The 20,165-nt window shown below is 36.3% G+C and overlaps 1 protein-coding gene across 2 annotated transcripts in view; it reads left to right on the forward strand.

The window, feature by feature from the left end:
- Positions 1-20,165, forward strand: part of SYCP1 (synaptonemal complex protein 1) — a 169,399-nt gene that overhangs the window by 77,475 nt on the left and 71,759 nt on the right. For both annotated transcript variants that reach the window (XM_036867739.1, XM_036867746.1), the window contains exons 16-19: positions 14,439-14,543; positions 15,351-15,454; positions 17,174-17,291; positions 18,006-18,076. In XM_036867739.1, coding sequence (XP_036723634.1) covers positions 14,439-14,543; positions 15,351-15,454; positions 17,174-17,291; positions 18,006-18,076 — 398 coding nt within the window. The remainder of the gene's footprint in view (positions 1-14,438; positions 14,544-15,350; positions 15,455-17,173; positions 17,292-18,005; positions 18,077-20,165) is intronic.

Raw genomic sequence — 20,165 nt, forward strand, 5'->3', positions numbered from 1 at the left:
ACCCATCCTTCTCAAACTCTTCCAAAAAATTGCAGAGGAAGGAACACTCCCAAACTCAGTCTATGAGGCCACCATCACCCTGATACCAAAACCAGACAAAGATACTACAAAAAAAGAAAATTACAGACCAATATCACTGATGAATATAGATGCAAAAATCCTCAACAAAATACTAGCAAACAGAATCCAACAACACATTAAAAGGATCATACACCACGATCAAGTGGGATTTATCCCAGGGATGCAAGGATTCTTCAATATACGCAAATCAATCAATGTGATACACCATATTAACAAATTGAAGGAGAAAAACCATATGATCATCTCAATAGATGCAGAAAAAGCTTTTGACAAAATTCAACACCCATTTATGATAAAAACTCTCCAGAAAGTGGGCATAGAGGGAACCTACCTCAACATAATAATGGCCATATACGACAAAGCCACAGCAAACATCATTCTCAATGGTGAAAAACTGAAAGCATTTTCTCTAAGATCAGGAAGGAGACAAGGATGTCCACTCTCACCACTATTATTCAACATAGTTTTGCAAGTCCTAGCCACATCAATCAGAGAAGAAAAAGAAATAAAAGGAATACAAATTGGAAAAGAAGAAGTAAAACTGTCACTGTTTGCAGATGACATGATACTATACATAGAGAATCCTAAAAATGCCACCAGAAAACTACTAGAGCTAATCAATGAATTTCGTAAAGTTGCAGGATAGAGAATTAATGCACAGAAATCTCTTGCATTCCTATACACTAATGATGAAAAATCTGAAAGAGAAGTTATGGAAACACTCCCATTTACCATTGCAACAAAATGAATAAAATATCTAGGAATAAACCTACCTAGGGAGACAAAAGACCTGTATGCAGGAAACTATAAGACACTGATGAAAGAAATTAAAGGTGATACCAACAGATGGAGAGATATACCATGTTCTTGGATTGGAAGAATCAATATTGTGAAAATGACTCTACTACCCAAAGCAATCTACAGATTCAATGCAATCCCTATGAAATTACTAATGGCATTTTTTACGGAACTAGAACAAATCATCTTAAAATTTGTATGGAGACACAAAAGACCCTGAATAGCCAAAGCAGTCTTGAGGGGAAAAAATGGAGCTGGAGGAATCAGACTCCCTGACTTCAGACTATACTACAAAGCTACAGTAATCAAGACAATATGGTACTGGCACAAAAACAGAAACATAGATCAATGGAACAAGATAGAAAGCCCAGAGATAAACCCACGCACCTATGGTCAACTAATCTATGACAAAGGAGGCAAAGATATACAATGGAGAAAAGACAGTCTCTTCAATAAGTGGTGCTGGGAAAACTGGACAGCTACATGTAAAAGAATGAAATTAGAATACTCCCTAACACCATACACAAAAATAAACTCAAAATGGATTTGAGACCTAAATGTAAGACCAGACACTATAAAACTCTTAGAGGAAAACATAGGAAGAACACTCTTTGACATAAATCACAGGAAGATCTTTTTTGATCCACCTCCTAGAGTAATGGAAATAAAAACAAAAATAAACAAATGGGACCTAATGAAACTTCAAAGCTTTTGCACAGCAAAGGAAACCATAAACAAGATGAAAAGACAACCCTCAGAATGGGAGAAAATATTTGCAAACGAATCAACAGACAAAGGATTAATCTCCAAAATATATAAACAGCTCATTCAGCTCAATATTAAAGAAACAAACAACCCAATCCAAAAATGGGCAGAAGACCTAAATAGACATTTCTCCAAAGAAGACATACAGATGGCCAAGAAGCACATGAAAAGATGCTCAACATCACTAATTATTAGAGAAATGCAAATCAGAACTACAATGAGGTGTCACCTCACACCAGTTAGAATGGGCATCATCAGAAAATCTACAAACAACAAATGCTGGAGAGGGTGTGGAGAAAAGGGAACCCTCTTGCACTGTTGGTGGGAATGCAAATTGATACAGCCACTATGGAGAACAATATGGAGGGTCCTTAAAAAACTAAGAATAGAATTACCATCTGACCCAGCAATCCCACTACAGGGCATATACCCAGAGAAAATCGTAATTCAAAAAGACACCTGCACCCCAATGTTCATTGCAGCACTATTTACAATAGCCAGGTCAGGGAAGCCAGCTAAATGCCCATCGACAGACGACTGGATAAAGAAGTTGTGGTACATATATACAATGGAATATTACTCAGCCATAAAAAGAAACGAAATTGAGTCATTTGTTGAGACGTGGATGGATCTAGAGACTGTTATACAGAGTGAAGTAAGTCAGAAGGAGAAAAACAAATATCGTATATTAACGCATGTATGTGGAACCTAGAAAAATGGTACAGATGAACCGGTTTGCAGGGCAGAAATTGAGACACAGATGTAGAGAACAAACGTATGGACACCAAGGGGGGAAAACCGCGGTAGGGTGGGGATGGTGCTGTGTTGAATTGGGTGATTGAGACTGACATGTATACACTGATGTGTATAAAATTGATGACTGATAAGAACCTGCAGTACAAACAAACAAACAAACAAAACAACTAATCCTAAAAAAAAAAAGGAATGAAATACTGACACACACTACAGCATGGCTGAACCTTGAAAGCATGGTCTCACTGAAAGAAGCCAGACATGACAGGCCACATATTGAATGATTCCATTTCTATGAAATGACCCAAAGAGGTAAATCCATGGAGACAGAAAGCAGAGCAGTGGTGACCAGGGACTGGTGTGACAGGAATGAGGAATGACTGCTTATGAGGGGATGGGATTATCTCTTGTGTTGATGAAAATGTTCTAAAATTGGTTCTGGTGTTGGTTGCACAAGTCTGTGAATATACTAAAAACCATTGAATTGTGTACTTTAAAAAAAAAATTGAGCGTAATTATTTATATGCATGTACTTATTGTTATTTTTTTCCTTGTTTTCCAGTTGTTTTTGTAGTTCTTTTTTTTTTTTTAAAGATTTATTTCATTATTGATTGATTGATTGATTGATTGCTATGTTGGGTCTTCGTTTCTGTGCTAGGGCTTTCTCTGGCTGCGGCAAGCGGGGGCCACTCCTCATTGCAGTGCGCAGGCCTCTCACTATCATGACCTCTCTTGTTGCGGAGCACAGGCTCCAGACACGCAGGCTCAGTAGCTGTGGCTCACGGGCCTAGTCACTCTGCGGCATGTGGGATCCTCCCAGACCAGGGCTTGAACCCGTGTCCCCTGCATTAGCAGGCAGACTCTCAACCACTGTGCCACCAGGGAAGCCCTGTAGGTCTTCTTTTTTTATTTCTTCTTTTTGTTTTTCCCATTGTGGTTTGATGATTTTCTTTTGTAATATTCTTAAGTTTCTCTCTCTTTTTTTTTTTTTTGGTTTTTGTGTATCTATTGTAGGTTTTCGATTTGTGGTTACCATGGGGTTCATCTATGTTGACCGTAATCATATCTACTTGCTTTAAACTGATAGTTATTTAAGTTCAAGCACATTCTAAAAGATCTACATTTTTTTTACTCCCCTCCCCCAAATTTTGTGATTTTGATGTCCTATTTTACATTTTCATGCTTATCCCTTTACTGTTTATTGTAGTTATAGTTGCTTTTACAATTTTTGTTTGTTTTTTATTATGTGTACTAGCTCATTTAAGTGATCTTCAATCCTTGTTATTTATCTGCCTTTCCTGTTGGGATTTTCCCTTTCCTGTAGATTCTTACTTCTTTTTCATTTAGAGAAGTCCCTTCAACATTTCTTTTAGGATAGGTTTAGTATTGCTGAATTCTTCTAGTTTTGCTTGTCTGTGAAATTCTTTATCTCTTCTATTGAAGAGATAATGATATACAATGACTATTCAATAGATAATGATATTCAAGACTATTCAGTGATAGTCTTGCTGGGTAGAGTATCCTAGTTTGCAGGTTTTTCCTTTTCAAGACTTTGAATATATCATGCCAGTCCCTTTTGGTCTGCAATGTTAGTGTAGAAAAATCGGCTGATAGCCTTATGGGGGTTCCTTTATACGTGACTCTCTTTTTCTCTTGCTGCCTTTAGAATTCTCTCTTTAACTTTTGCTGTTTTAATTATGATATATCTTGGTGTGTGTCTGTTTGGGTTTATCTTGTTTGGGACTGTCTGTGCTTCCTGTACCTGAATATCTGTTTCCTTCTTTAGGTTAGGGAAGTTTTCAGCTGTAATTTCATCAAGTACATTTTTGACCTTTTTCTCTCTCTCTTCTCCCTTCTGGGACCCCTATAATGTGGAAGTTGACATGTTTTATATTATCCCATAGACCTTGTATGTTGCTTTCATCATTAATTTTCATTTGTCTTTGTCTGCCGTTCTGATTGGGTGATTTACATTTTTCTATCTTCCAGATCACTTATGAATTCTTTTGTGTCATTTAGTGTGTGAGTCATTACCTCTAGAGTGCTTTTTATCAGAAATTGAAATGTCTATTTTTGATTAGGTCTTCTGTATAATTTCTAGTTCCTTGTTAAAATGTTTAGATCTATTCTCTTTCTTAATTTAGTGTTTCATTACCAACGTTTTGAACTTGTGTGTTGTACTGATTATCTCTGTTTCAGTATTTTTCAGGGGATTTCTCTTGCTCTTTCAATTATGAGTTGTTCCTCTGCCTTTTCATTTTACTTAACTTTTTCTGTCTCTATGAATTTAGGTGAAACAGTTATCTATTGTGGTCTTGAAGGGGTGTTTTTATGTGGGAACATCCCTGTGTAGACTGCGTGTGCCCAGTGTTTTTGGTGTGAGGGCTGGATTTTGTGTGGAGACCAGTCACATTTTTCCCCAGGGTGTGCCGGCCACTATCACCTTGATAGGGGATGTGGCTGGTGTTTGAGGAGCTAAAGCCTGCACAGGGTGTGAGGTGTGACTTCTTCTCTGCTCAGTGGCAATCCCCACCCTTTCAGTTCCTAAATTGCAGGAGTGGATGCCCTGAGGGTTGGGATAGAGCTGGCTGTGTTCCCTTAAGTGTGTATTTTTTCCTTCTCCTTGTGCTGGAGCCTTTGCTCCAAAGGAGGGGAATGCTGTATAGAAAGTGAGGCTCGTGGGCTAACAGAGGTCCAGTCCGCTACCTGCATATGTGTCTGTGGCTCCACTCCCTCAGCCCAAGGTCACGTCTTTTCCTCTGTTGTCACTGTCCCAGATCTAGTGCAAGGTTATGACATGGAGTGGGCAGGGCCAGAGCATTAACTTGATTGACACTGGAGATCGTGGCGTTATGGTTGCAGGAATTGAAGTGGCTGTGCTGCCATCAGAAGCCTGGGCTACTTCTGTGGCGCTGTTTGAGTAAGCACCAACAATGGCTGCAGCCACCCTACCCGGACCACACCCCAGGCTCCTGGGCCGCCTCTGCATTCCTAGATCGAGTCTTCTCCCAGGACCTGGCTTTCCTAGATCCAGTGCCAAGATGTTGCGTGGAGTGAGTGGGGCCAAGGTGTTCACTCAGCTTGGACTGGGGAGTGCTCAAGGTGCCAGCCTCTAGGGCAGACCTCTCCCTGCCCTGCCTGGTGGCAAGCCAGCACCCACTCACTCCTCACAAGTAGAGTCTAGGCACCTCCAGCCTTTCTCTCTGTCCCAGCAGTTCTCCAAATAGCCAAAGGGACTTGTCTCCTCTATGTAATACCTCAGGACTGGGATGCCCAGTCTGTGGCTCAACCCACTTACTCTCCACAGCGAGTGTCCCCCCATGCAATTTCCCTTTTCTTCTTAGTCCCCTCCCAGGGGCACAGGTCCCAACTTGATGCTTTTCTTCCTGTCCTACCTGATTACATGGGAATCTTTCTTGCATCCTTGGTTGTATAGGAGTTCCTCTGTCAGTTTCCAGTTTTCCATGAGAATTGTTCCATGTATAGATATATTTTTAATGTATTTGTGGGGAGAAGTAAGTTCCATATCCTCCTACTCCACCATCTTGGTCCCCTCCTTGAGTTGTTTTTGTAGTTCTTTTTTGCTCTCTTATGATTTGATGGCTATCTTTAGTGTTATGTTTGAGTTTTTTTCTATTTTGTGTGTATGTATCTATAATAGATTTTTGGCTTGTGGTTACTATGAGGTTTATATATAGCAGTCTATCTATCTATCTATCTATCTATCTATCTACCTATCTATCTATCTATCTATCTATCTATCTATCTATCTATCTGATTAAGTTTTTAATGTCTTAAGTTCAAATGCGTTTTAACAACCCTACATTTTTACTCCCCTTTCCCCATGATTACTATTTTTGACATCATACTTTTCATCTTTTTGTTCTGTGTATCCCTTATCTACTTATGGCAGATAAAGTTGATTTTATTACTTTTGTCTTTTAACCTTTCTACTAGCTTTGTACATGGGCTGGTTTGGTGGTGCTGAACTCTTTTAGCTTTTCTTTTCTGTAAAACTTTTGATCTCTTTATCAAATCTGAGTGAAAGTCTTGCCAGGTAGAGTATTCTTGATTGTTAAGTTTTTCCCTTTCACCAGTTTAAATATATCATGCCACTCCCTTCTGAGCTGTGGAGTTTCTGCAGAAAAGTCAGCTGATAGCCTTTTGGGAGTTCTCATGTGCATAACTTCTTTTCCATTGCTGCTTTTAATATTCTCTCTTTATCTTTAATTTTTGCTATTTAAGTTACAGTGTGTCTTGGTGTGGCCCTGTTTGGGACTCTCTGTTCTTTCTGAACCTTGATGTCTGTTTCCTTTCCCAGGTTAGGGAAGTTTTCTGCTGTTATGTCTTCAAATATGTCCTCTGGCCTTTTCTCTCTCTGTTCTCCTTCTGGGACCTCTATAATGCAGATGTTAATACTCTTGATGTTGTCATGGAAGTCTCTTAACTGTCCTCATTTCTTCTTATTCTTTTTTCTGTTCATCTTCAGTAATTTCCACTACTCTGTCTTCCAGCTCACTGATCCATTCCTCTGTATCATCTAATCTACTGTTGATTTCTTCTAGTGTATTTTTAAAATTTCAGTTATTGTATTCTTCATCTCTGTTTGGGTCTTCTTTATATTTTCTAACTTTTTGTTAAAAACTTCTAACTTCTCCCCCTGTTCATCCAATTTTCTCCCACGTCCTTCGAGCATTTTTCAGTCATTACCCTGAACTCTTTTGGGTAGATTCTTATCTCCACTTCACTTTGTTGTTCCTACATTTAGAACATATTCCTCTGTTGCCTCATTTTGCCTAATTTGCTGTTTTTATTTCTATGTATTTAGAAGGTTGGTTATATTTCCTGACCTTGGAGATGTGGCCTTTTATAGGAGACATCCTGTGTGTCCCAGCCACATACTCTCCTCTGGTCATCAGAACTATATGCTTTAGGGGTGACCCCTATGTGGGCCATGTTTTTCCTTCTTTTGTGGTGGGCTGCCTACTTTGGGTGGTCTTACAGGTGTGGGTGGCCCCGGTCCAGTTGGTTGCCAGGCCCTGCCTTGTGTGGAGGCTGCTGCTCACTGATGGGTGGGGCTGGGTCACAAGGTGGCTGGCTGTGGAGCCTCAGGAGATCCTAGGGCTAGTGCTGACCTACTAGTGGGAAGAGCTGGGTTCTGGGATGAGTAGTTGTATTGCTGGGGTCTTGTATCTAGTGTCGGCCTGCTGGTGGGCATGGCTGGTTCCTGACACTACTGGCTCTGGGGTCCGGGGTATCCCAGAGCTGGTGTCAGCCTGAAGGTTGGTGGGGCTGGATCCTTGGATGGCTGGCTGAGGGGGTCCAAGGCATCTCAGAACTGGTATTGGCCTGCAGGTGGGCAGGGTCAGGGCCCAGGGGGTCCTGGGACTGGTGCCAGCCTGCTGGTAGGTGGGCTGGTTTTTGACAAGGCAGGCTGTGTGGCTGCAGTGGTCCTGTGCCTGGTGTTCGCCCACTGGTGGGCAGGGTGGGAGCCCAAGGGATCCTGGGGTTTGTGCTCACCAACTGGTGGGTGAGGCTGGGTCCTCATGTTTGTGCTGGCTCACTGGTGGGTAGAGCTGGTTCCTGAGATCTCTGATTGCAGGGCCCTGGTGGTTCCTGGGCTAGTGCTGGTGCACTGATGTGTGGGGCCGAGTCCTCTGCCTTCTCGTGGATAGGGCCATGTCTTGGGGTGGCTGTGGGCTTTGGGGCTCTTAAGGAAGTTGGCCTGTTGGTGGGTGGGGCTGTATCTGGCTAGTTGCTTGGCTTGAGGTTCCCAGTATTAGAGTCTTCAGACTGTTGATGTGGACTAGGTCCTGGCACTAATAAGCTAGAGGGAGGATTCCAGAATGTTGCTTGCCAGCACAAGTGTCCTCGTAGTAGAATGAGCTCCCCAAATTGGCTACTGCCAGTGTCTGTGTTCCCAGGGTGGGCTCCACTTGCCTCATGCCTCTCTAGGAGGCTCTCTGGTGTCAGCATGTGGGTCTGACGCAGGCTTCTTTCAAATTACTGTTTCTTTCCCTGGGTCCCAGAGCATGTGAAATTTTGTGTGCACCCTTTAAAGTGGAATCTCTATTTCCCATAGCCCTTTGGTTCTCCTGAAAGTAAATCCCACTGGCCTTCAAAGGCAAATGTTTTGGGGACTCATCTTCTGGTGCAGGGCCCCTAGCCTGGGAGCCCAGTGTGGGGCTTGGACCCCGTGCTCTTTGGGGAGAATCTCTGCAATTTCAATTATTCTCCCATTTGTGGGTTGCCCACCCTGGGGGTGTGGGTCTTGACTATACCATATATCTGCCCCTCCTACCCATTTCATTGTGGTTCCTTTTTTATTTCTTTAGTTGTAGAAGATCTTTTCTCTAGTCTTCTGGTCTTTCTTATCAACAGTTTCTGTGTAAATAGTTTAACTTTGGTGTGCTGATAGGAGGAGGTGAGCACAAGGTCTTCCTACTGTGCCATCTTGGCCACACCCCCAACCTTTTCCACAAAATATTTATTTATTTATGAAAGATGAATTATTTTGTGTATTTTTTAATTCTTCCATACTTCCAGTGTGATATTGAATAAGAGTGATGATTGTGTACATCTTTGATGTCTTGATCTTAAGGGAAAACCATTTAATGTTTAACTATTAACTATGATGTTAATTATAGGTTTTTTGTAGACTTTCCCATGTATTCCTAGTTTGTTGAGAATTTTTACTATGAATCTGTGTTGAATTTTGTCAAATTATTTTTACGTGTCATTTGATATGATCATGTGGTTTTTCTTCTTTAGACTATTAATATGGTGTTTTACATTGGTTAATTTCCAAACATTGAACCAGCCTTGTATTCCTGGGAAAAATCTCACTTTGTGTGGTGTATAGGCATACTTTGTCTTATTGTACTTCACAGCAGATAATTGCATTTTCTGTAAATTGAAGGTTTGTGGCAACGCTGCCTCAAGCAAGTATATTGGCGCTATTTTTCCAACAGCATTTGCTCACTCTGTGTCTTGGTGTCACTTTTTGGTAATTCTCATGGTATTTCAAACTTTTTCATTATTATTATATTTGTTACAGTGATCTGTGATCAGTGATCTTTGTTACTAGTGCAAAAAGATTACAAATAATGTAATGATGGTTAGCATTTTTTTAGCAATGAAGTATTTTTTTTCCCTCTCCCACCCACCTACCCCTGGCAACCACCAGTCTATTCTCTATATCCATGACTCTGTTTTTGTTTCTTAGGTAGGTTCATTGGTGTCATATTTTAGATTCCACATATAAGTGATATCATATGGTATTTGTTTTTCTCTTTCTGACTTACTTTACTTCGTATGGTAATCTCTAGGTTCATCCATGTTGCTGCAAATGGCATTATTTTGTTCTGTTTTACGCCTGAGTAGTATTCCATTGTATGTATGTACCACATCTTCTTTATCCATCTATCTGTCGATGGACGTTTAGGTTGTTTCCATGTCTTGGCTATTGTGAATAGTGCTGCTATTAACATAGGGGTACATGTATCTTTTTGAATTATAGTTTTGTCTGGATAGATGCGCAGGAGTGGGATTGTTGGATCCTATGGTAATTCTATTTTTAGTTTTCTGAGAAAACCTCCATACTGTTTTCCACAGTGGCTGCACCAACTTACATTCCCACCAACAGTGTAGGAGGGTTCCCTTTTCTCCACACTCTCTCCAGCATTTGTTATCTGTAGACTTTTTTTAAAATTAATTAATTCATTCATTTATTTTTGGCTGTGTTGGGTCTTCGTTTCTGTGCGAGGGCTTTCTCTAGTTTCGGTGAGTGGGGGCCACTCTTCATCGCGGTGCATGGGCCTCTCACTGTTGCGGCCTCTCTTGTTGCGGAGCACAGGCTCCAGACATGCAGCCTCAGTAGTTGTGGCTCATGGGCCTAGTTGCTCTGCGGCATGTGGGATCTTCCCAGACCCGTGTCTCCTGCATTGGCAGGCGGATTCTCAACCACTGCACCACCAGGGAAGCCCTGTAGACTTTTTAATGATGCCATTCTGACTGGCATGAGGTGGTACCTCATTATAGCTTTGATTTGCATTTCTCTAATAATTAGCGATGTTGAGCATCTTTTCATGTGTCTATTGGCCATCTGTATATCTTCTTTGGAGAAATGTCTCTTTAAGTCTTCTGCCCATTTTTCGATTGGGTTGTTTGTTTCTTTATTGTTGTTGTATGAGCTGTTTGTATATTTTGGAAATTAAGCTCTTGTTGGTCACATCGTTTGCAATTATTTTTTCCATTTCTGTAGATTGTCTTTTTGTTTTGTTTATGGTTTCCTTTGCTGTGCAAAAGCTTGTAAGTTTGATTAGGTCCCACTTATTTATTTTTGTTTTCATTTCTATTACCTTGGGAGACTGACCTAAGAAAAAGTTTGTATGATTTATGTCAGAGAATGTTTTGCCTATGATCTCTTATAGGAGTTTTGTGGTGTCATGTCTTATGTTTAAGTCTTTAAGCCATTTTGAGTTTATTTTTGAGTATGGTGAGAGGGTATATTCTAACTTCACTGATTTATATGCAGCTGTCCAACTTTCCCAACACCACTTGCTGAAGAGACTTTTCCCATTGTATATTCTTGCCTCCTTAGTCGAAGGTTAATTGACCATAGGTGTGTGGGTTTATTTAGCAATGAAGTATTTTTAAAAATCTTTATTTATTTATTTATTTATGGCTGCATTGCATCTTCATTGCTGTGCACGGGCTTTCTCTAGTTGCAGCGAGTGGGGGCTACTCTTTGTTGTGGTGCACGGGCTTCTCATTGAGGTGGCTTCTCTTGTTGCAGAGCATGGGCTCTAGGTGTGCGGGTTTCTGTAGTTGTGGCACATGGGCTCAGTAGTTGTGGCTTGTGAGCTCTAGAGTGCAGACTCAGTAGTTGTGGCATACGGGCTTAGTTTCTCCGTGGCATGTGGGATCTTCCCGGACCAGGGCTCGAACCCATGTCCCCTGCTTTGGCAGGTGGATTCTTAACCACTGCTCCACCAGGGAAGTCCTGAAGTATTTTTAAATTAAAGTATGTACATTGTTGTTTTTAGACATAATGCTATTGAACACTTAATAAACTAAGAATAGTGTAAACATAAATTTTATGTGCACAGAAAGTTCCTGTGCCTTGCTTTATTGTGATATTTGCTTTATTGCAGTATTCTGGAATGAACCCGCAATATCTCTGAGATATGCCCGTATTATTCTTTTTCTGTATTGTTGAATTTGTTTTGTTAATATTTTGTTGAGGATTTTTGTTTTTGTGTTCATGAGAGTTATTGACCTATAGTTTTCTTGGATTGTCTTTCACTGGTTTTGGAACCAGGCTAACGCTGGCCTCATAAAATGAGTTGGGAATCATTTCTTTCATTTCCATTTTCTGGAAGAGATTATATAGAATTAGTATTATTTCTTTTTTAAATGTTTGGTAGAATTCTCCAGAGAAATCATGTGGACCTAGAGACTGCTTTTTGGCAAGATTTTTAACTATGAATTTTATTTATTTTTGCTATAGAATTATTCAAGTTACTTGCTTTATCTTGGGTGATTTTGGTAGTTTGTGGTTTTTAAGGAATTAACCCATTTCATTAACTTTGTCGACTGTCTGTGCATAGAGTTGTTTGTAGCACTCCCTGTAATTATCTTTTTAATGTCTTTGGAGTCTGTAGTGCTACCCTTATTTTCATTCCTAATATTGGTGACTTATGTCTTCTCTCTTTTTTCTTTGTCAGTCTTGATAGAGTTTTATTACTTTATCAATCTTTTCAAATAACCAGCTTTCTATTTCATTGATTTTCTCTGTTGGTTTTTGATTTTCAGTCTCACTGATTTCTTCTCTTTATGTCCTTCCTTCTGTTTGCTTTGTGTGTATTTGCTCTTTTTCTAGGTTTTTAAGGTGGAAACTTAGATTGCTTTTTGAGACTTTTCTAATGTAAATGTTTAATGTTATAAATTTCCTCTAATCACCTCTTTAGCTGTAGCCCACAAATTTTGATATGTTGTATTTTCATTTTCATTTATTTTCTGATTTCTCTTGAGATTTATTCTTTGACCCTGGGGTTATTTATAAGTCTGTTATTTAATTTCTGTGTATTTGGAGATTTTGCTGTTATATTTCTGTTCTTCATTTCTAGCTTAATTCCATTATGGTCAAAGAATATACTTTATTACTTAAATTTGTTATGGTTTGTTTTAGAAATCATGATATGGTATATCTGAGTGAATGCTCCATGTGCACTTAAAAAGAATATTTTCTCTGCTATTGTTAGGTGGAACATTCTATAAATGTCAATTAGGTACAGTTGATTGATGGTATTGTGAAAAATCTTTTGGTTTTGATTGATTTTTGTCCAGTTCTATTGTTTACTGAAAGATGGGTATTAAAATCTCTTACTTTGATTTTGTAATTGTCTGTTTCTCTCTAATTCTGTCAATGTTTGCCTTGTGTATTTTGAATTTTGGTTAAAGGTTTTACATTTATATATAACTATTATATCTTCCAGCTGAATTGACTCTTTGGTCATGATTAAATGCCTACCTTTATCTCTGATAATACTCTCTCATTTTGAAGTCTGTTTTAACTGATATTATTATAGCCATTAGTTTTCTTATGTTTATTGTTTATGTGGCATATCTTTGAGTCTTTATATTTGTAGATATTTGTACGTATCTATATAGGTAGCCTGATTATAATTGGGTCTTCCTATGTACTATTTCTATAGTTATCTTTTTTAAATCACAAATATGATCATGTTATATTGCTGTATCAAAACTTTCAATAGCTCTACATTGCTTATAGATAAAATTCAAACTCTATAAGTGCAATTCATAGATTTTATAGTTTTTAATCTTGGACCTCTTATGGGCAAGCCTTTAATAAAATTATTATAATCTCATGCTTGAGTAAACAAAATAAAAATTGAATTCATAAACTTATGCTCTGTTGGATAACAGGAGGAAGTAATAGAAATTAAGCACCCATAACTAAAGAGTTAATGGTTAGATTATAGTTTGTTTTGCTCAGTAGCTAGAGCTATGCTAACCAGTATGGTACCCACTGGCCAAATGTGTTATATTTAAATTAATTAAAATAAATCAAATTAAAAAGTCAGTTCCTCAGCTCCAGTAGCCCACATTTGAAGGACTAATAGCTACCATATTGGACAGGATGGAAAATGTTCCTATTGTTGCAGAAAGTTTTGTTGTATAGGACTTGTCTAGAGCAGAGGTTGACAAAATTTTTATGTGAAAGGCCAATAGTAAGTTTTTAGGCTTTGTGGGCCATATGGTCTCTGCTGCAGCTATTCAACTTTGCTGTTACAGGGCAAGACAGGCATGGATAATATATAAACAACTAGGTTGGCTATATTATGGTAAAGAATTATTAAAAACAGGCAGTGGCTGGATTTTATCTGTGAGCTGTAGTTTGCTGACCCATGGTTGTCTAGAACATTGAATTAAATTCTTGACACCTCATTTAGAATGGTACGTTGACAAAGTGAGCCCATCCTGAAGGAATGAGGCAATATAAAACCATTCCATAGGAATATATAATAAAAAAAACTAGAAATTTTAGAATAGTTAAGAGAAAGGTTTAGGAGTGATGATAACTCTTCAAATATTTCTCAGCTATCATGTGAAAAGAGGAATTAGACTTCTTTGTGATTAAGGAACACAGAACAATGACCGTTGCATGAAAGTTACAGGAAGAGCCTTTTAGTAAAATGTAAGTACAAACTGGGTTGATAGAATAGTGAGTTAAGTAATAAGTGCTAATAAATTAAAGTGATTTATGCATAAGGTGAGGTTTGAATTCAGTGACCTGTATGACTTTTTTTTTAAATAAAAAATTCCAGGGCTCTGCCCATTAAATCCTCAGTTATCATATTTAGTTTGGGAATTTACTTAATGACTTGTTTTCTCTTTTTAAAAAATTTTAGCCAAAGAGAAATTCATAATTCTCTTCACAACTCTATTTGAGCAGTTTGATTATTTTGAATGTGTGTGTGCTTTGATTGTCATGATTTGTTTATGTCCTTAAATAGGCAGAAAACCAAAAGCTTTTAGATGAGAAGAAACAATTTGAGAAGATTGCTGAAGAATTAAAAGGAGCAGAACAAGAACTAACTGGGCTTCTCAAAACCAGAGAGGTTTGTTTAAAAAGGATACATTTTTTTCTTTCAAGTGTTTTGTTAGTAGGATACAGATTTACATTGTAGATTATGGTGTGGCTGTTAGATTTGTGCAAGATTGCTTCACAAAATTCCTCTGGAAGATGTGTTCCTGCTACATTTAGTATGCTGACAATTGATTTAAAGCACATTTAAAGAACCTGCATATTATAATGAGGAAGTGAAAGGTCAACATTTTAGATACCAATAGTATACATAATGCCATGGCTTATAACAATTACATTTCTTGATGTCTTGAGTATTTCTTAATTGATACATTTAAATTTTAGCCTTTATTAAGTTCTTAGCTTACAGTAGTTTTTATAGTGCTCATGTTATAATTTTAGAATGTCTTTTATTTTTAAAAGGTATGTTTTCAGTCTATTACAGTATTACATTGTAATTGTCTTTCTAATATAGTAAGAACAGCTTAGTTTTTCAAGTACAGCCTGATTTCATTAACTAATGCATTTCTTCTTAATAATGTGACATTTTAATTGAAATTAATTACTTGGTAGTATAAAATTGACAATAGTATTTTGTAATATGTAAATATAATTTTACTGGTTGAGCTTCAGAATATCAAGATGGAATTTACTTACAGTATTGCATTTGTCATTGCTCATTGTTTTAAAATTATAATGACTATGGCATTAAATCAATTTAAATTTTAAAAATTTGATATATTTTTGCCAAAGATATAACTTGCTTACATAGAGTGACCGTACTTTTTAAGTGAGAAAATTGTAAAAACATTTGCTGTGATAATACATGTTTATTTTCCAGAAAAAAGTACATGATTTGGAAATACAGTTAACTGCCATTGCAACAAGTGAACAGCATTATTCAGAACAGGTTAAAGAGCTGAAAACTGAGCTTGGAAATGAGAAGTATGTTTTCTTTTTTTTTTTTTAAATTTATTTATTTATTTATGGCTGTGTTGGGTCTTCGTTTCTGTGTGAGGGCTTTCTCTAGTTGCGGCAAGTGGTGGCCACTCTTCATCGCAGTGCGTGGGCCTCTCACTATCGTGGCCTCTCTTGTTGCGGAGCACAGGCTCCAGACTCGCAGGCTCAGTAATTGTGGCTCACGGGCCTAGTTGCTCCGCGGCATGTGGGATCTTCCCAGACCAGGGCTCGAACCCGTGTCCCCTGCATTGGCAGGCAGACTCTCAACCACTGTGCCACCAGGGAAGCCCGAAAAGTATGTTTTCTATCTATAAAGTAGCTTATGTATTCAATTCCTAAGCTTTCTGTAATACTGTAAAGTATTAACTACTTTCCAAAGTAGGTAATACTAAATTAGTAAATTATGTGTAATACTTTTTTGAATAGGCTTAAAGTTGTGTTTTATTTCTGATTAAAGATCAAAATAATGTGTCAGTTTCATTGTTAAAGGAAGTATATATTATTGACATAAGAAGAGTATATATCACAAACTTGAGAACTGCATGAGAAGAGCGATATGTTCTTTTCTTGGAGATTATTTAGTTCCTCATAAAAATAATCATTTGTAGTTGTAACTATTTATTTTGATTGTTTTACTAAATTACTACATAAGTTTGTATTGATGAAATGACAAAATATAAATTCATTTCTCACATTGTCCAAACATAATATTTAGTTGTTTCACCTACTTAGTAAATTTAATTTCTAGAGAAAGTGGGAGGAAATGATTGTTGTGTTGTTACTCAGGGAGAACTAAACTGAAGTAGGCAATCTAGTGGTGAGCATGATTTTTGCTTTCTGGTTGCTTCTCAACTCTAGATTAAAATGAGAAATAAGTAATTTACTCAGCATCTTGTCACTTCTCTTTCAACTCCCATTCTCAGCTTTCTGGTACCTTTTCAACAGTACTTTTGTAGGGGCTCTGGGTAAAATTCATCTATTAACCAAAATTCCTTTAATGAATGAGCTGATTAATATAAATTTGTGTTATCCTTGGTATATTTGCTTTTTCAACTTTTCATTTTTTAATTAAAACTCTGATGAGTTTCCAGTATCAGTAAGTAGGAGATAATAGGTGATTCTGAAATCATTCCATAGAGCCACACACTCCCCTTCCCTCATTTAAAATTGATCCTGGCTGCAACCAGTAACAGCAGTAATCTCTCTTCCAATGTAGAATATTTGAGACCTTGTAAGAGCAGTTTAAGTGTTGTGCATGTGCACAAAGTTTTATTTATTTTAATAAAAATATTTTAGTTAAAAATAGTTAATGTCTCATGTACTATTAAATCACGAGAAATTTGAAACAGTTTCTAAGAGACAGTCTACTAGAAAGAAAATATTATATGAAAAAAATAAATACTTTTCAAAATTTGTGGAAAGATAAACAGGGAAGTGGTATGGAGACTATGCAAGGAAATATGTAACATCTTGAAAAACTTACTATAGAAAATTTTCAAATATATACAACGTTAAGAGGGAATATTGTAATGAACCAGCATATACCTATCACCCAGCTTCAAAAATTTTTAACTAATGGCCAATCCTCTTTCATTTGTAACCCCAGCCCTTCCTTTCTTTCCCCTAAGATTATTTTGGATAAAATTCCACATCATATAATTTTAAATGTAAATATTTTGGTATGACATGTTTTTTAAAAAACAGGCTTAAGAATGCTGAACTAACTGCAAGCTGCAAAAGGCTTTCACTGGAAAACAAAGAACTAGCACAAGAAACAAGGGATATGGCCCTAGAACTCAAGAAACAGCAAGAAGATATTAATGTGAGTAGAAAAAGAAAGTCCCAGTGACTTAGTTTTCTTACTGTAAAGTTAAGGGGTTAGAATAGATTACCTCTAAAATTTCTTCCAGCTTTAAAAGTCTGATTATTTTAGATTATCTGATTATCTTTTTCTTCTAAATACTTTGTTTTAGAAGAAAAATATGCATATTGAGGTAGTAATAATATGCATACAATGATGAATAAAGTATCATTCCTCTTTAGTTTACGACTCAATAAAAAAATAAATGCTCAAATAACTTAAAATAGTATATCATATGTATTGTTTGGGGGACAAAGTGTTATCAGAGTTCACAGGATCACTTCTGCCTTGGGGAAAGAGAAAGAGAAGGCTTCAGAGAGAATACAGCATTGATTTTTGCCTTAAAAAAATGAATAATTATCAGTTCAGTCGGTAGCAATGAGTGGAAAAGCATTCCTTGAAGCCATAGCAATATGAACAAAGGACACAAGTCTCAAAGAATCACTGGGAAACAGCAAGTAAGACTTGTTTTTTTAGCTACTATATAGAGATTATTAGGGGAATAGAGTAAGGCTGGAAAACTAGTGTGGAACTGTATAAGTTAAATAACCCATTCTCTTGCTTTATATATAACTAAATAAATTTTAAGACAGATAAAGGTCTTGAATATTAATTTCAATTTTATTTTTGTTGAAACAAAATAATTAATATAAACCACACTGATTATTTCTTTAGAACAGCAAAAAGCAAGAAGAAAGGATGTTGAAACAAATAGAAAATCTGGAAGAGACAGAAACACAATTAAGGCAAGACTAGTGCATTGGCCTTTTTTGACTGGCCCAAAATAGTATTTCTTTTCTATTAACTTGTTGTAGTTAATTTAGATTAATCTTATGTTGAATATAGTATAAAATAAAAAATTAGACTTAAATCATTGCTTTGGAATCCTGCTTAAAAATAAAATTGTAATAACGTCTATTTTATACTTAGTTTGAAATAGTGATATTAGATGTAGAAATTAATTTTAAAGTATCATAAACTTTCTAACATTTAATATTTATTTAAGAAAGTATACTAGTCCTATGCCAGAAAATTTAGAAGAGATATTTTAAAAATTTAATATTACTTTAAGCATTATCTGTGTTTCTAGTTGTTTTCACAATCATCTATTTTAATGTTTGTATGCCAGTCAGTCAAGTGGATATGACAATATTTTAATTTGGATATTTACATTTTCCAGTTTTTCACTATCATAAAGAATACTGCAGTAAACATTTTGGGACATACAGATTTTTTTCTTATAGGATAAATTTCCAGTGTGAATTTATTGAGTCATAGGAATAATTATTTCAATTACTTTTTATAGACCAATGGTTTCTAATAGGTTTTATCGGTTGTAAACCATGCAATACAACCAATATTTTATGAAAACGCTGGTTCCAAATGTTTTAATTACTTTTGGGTATTATCATTAATTTACTTGATAATATAACAGGTAGAAACAACTCATAGTTCTTATGACTTATAATTTTCATGTTTTTGGTAAGCTTTGGAATTTTTCGTGTGTGTTTGCTAGAGTTTCTTCTCTGTAAATTGCTTATACCTGTTGCCCACTAATATTTTGATATCTTGATTATTTTCTTACTCATTTATTTAAGCTTTAAAAAACATATTAATCCTTTATCTTATTTTATTTAAAGCACATATTTTCCCTAACCTGTTGTTTTCCTTTCACTTTGGGTAATTTTTTTGTTATACAGAAGTTTTTAAAAAAAATTTTGTATTAAATCTAATTCTTTCCTTTTGAAATTTTTTCCCATTGCTTTTTTTTTTCACACACACACACACACTGTATTTATTTTTACAAGAGATAAATAGGCTGACACCAAGCATTGTACATGGATGACCACAACAAAAGCAACAATGATTGCAATGACCAAACATTCCCATTGCTTTTATACTTACAAATCTTTTTCCTGCCTGCAATCAAATATTAATATTTTCTTTAGTTACTTTAAAAATTGATATATTTAAAAATCAATATATTGATATTTGGTTTATCTTTCTCTTTTTCAAATAATGAAAAACATTTCAAGGTATCAATTTACTTTCTAACACTACTGTAGATCTGTGACCTGGTTTTTGATATGCAGTGTTTTCATGTTTATTATTTTCTAAATAATCTGTTTTTGTATTTTAAGTTTCCTTTTAATCCATTAGTAATTTAGACGATTTTTAAATATTTGGGGGCTCTTGTTTGTACTTACAATCTGATGTATTAAGTTTTGATTTGTTTGATTAAAGAATGTGGTCATTAAAACTTAGCTATTGTAAATTATTTGATATTTCCTTAGACCTAATATATCTCCCTCATAGGACTGTCTGGGGATTACATGAGGAAATGTGAATAAAGTGCTGAGCACAGTGCCTGGCACTTAACTGTTACTATTTTCCATATTTGGAAAGTCATCTTTTACTATGCTTCTAAAGATTACTTATATCCTTTATGCTTACTTTTCTTCTTCAGAAGTAACTGTTATTTATAGATTAAATCTGTGATTAAGCCGCTGTACATTTTGGGGATAAAAAGTGAAGATATTTTTTAGGGAAAGGCTGCTTTTAATTTAAGAGAATTCAAGTTGTTTGGAAAATATCTTTTTGTACATCTACCTACTCTATGGACTTACAGAACTGTAAATAAAAATATATTTAGGAAAAGTAAGAATATGCCAATTAAAAATTTTAAACTCAGTTGAAGAGTAAACACCCTAGATTCAGTTTTTACAAGGCCAAGTTATTCCACGTGATTGAATACTATTCCATGCATTTACATTAGACCCAGTAATGTATCAGTTGTAGTAACAAGAGAGTCTACAATTAGAAATAGCTTTAAAT

Source organism: Balaenoptera musculus, chromosome 1, assembly GCF_009873245.2.
Source record: "Balaenoptera musculus isolate JJ_BM4_2016_0621 chromosome 1, mBalMus1.pri.v3, whole genome shotgun sequence".
Taxonomy (NCBI): domain Eukaryota; kingdom Metazoa; phylum Chordata; class Mammalia; order Artiodactyla; family Balaenopteridae; genus Balaenoptera; species Balaenoptera musculus.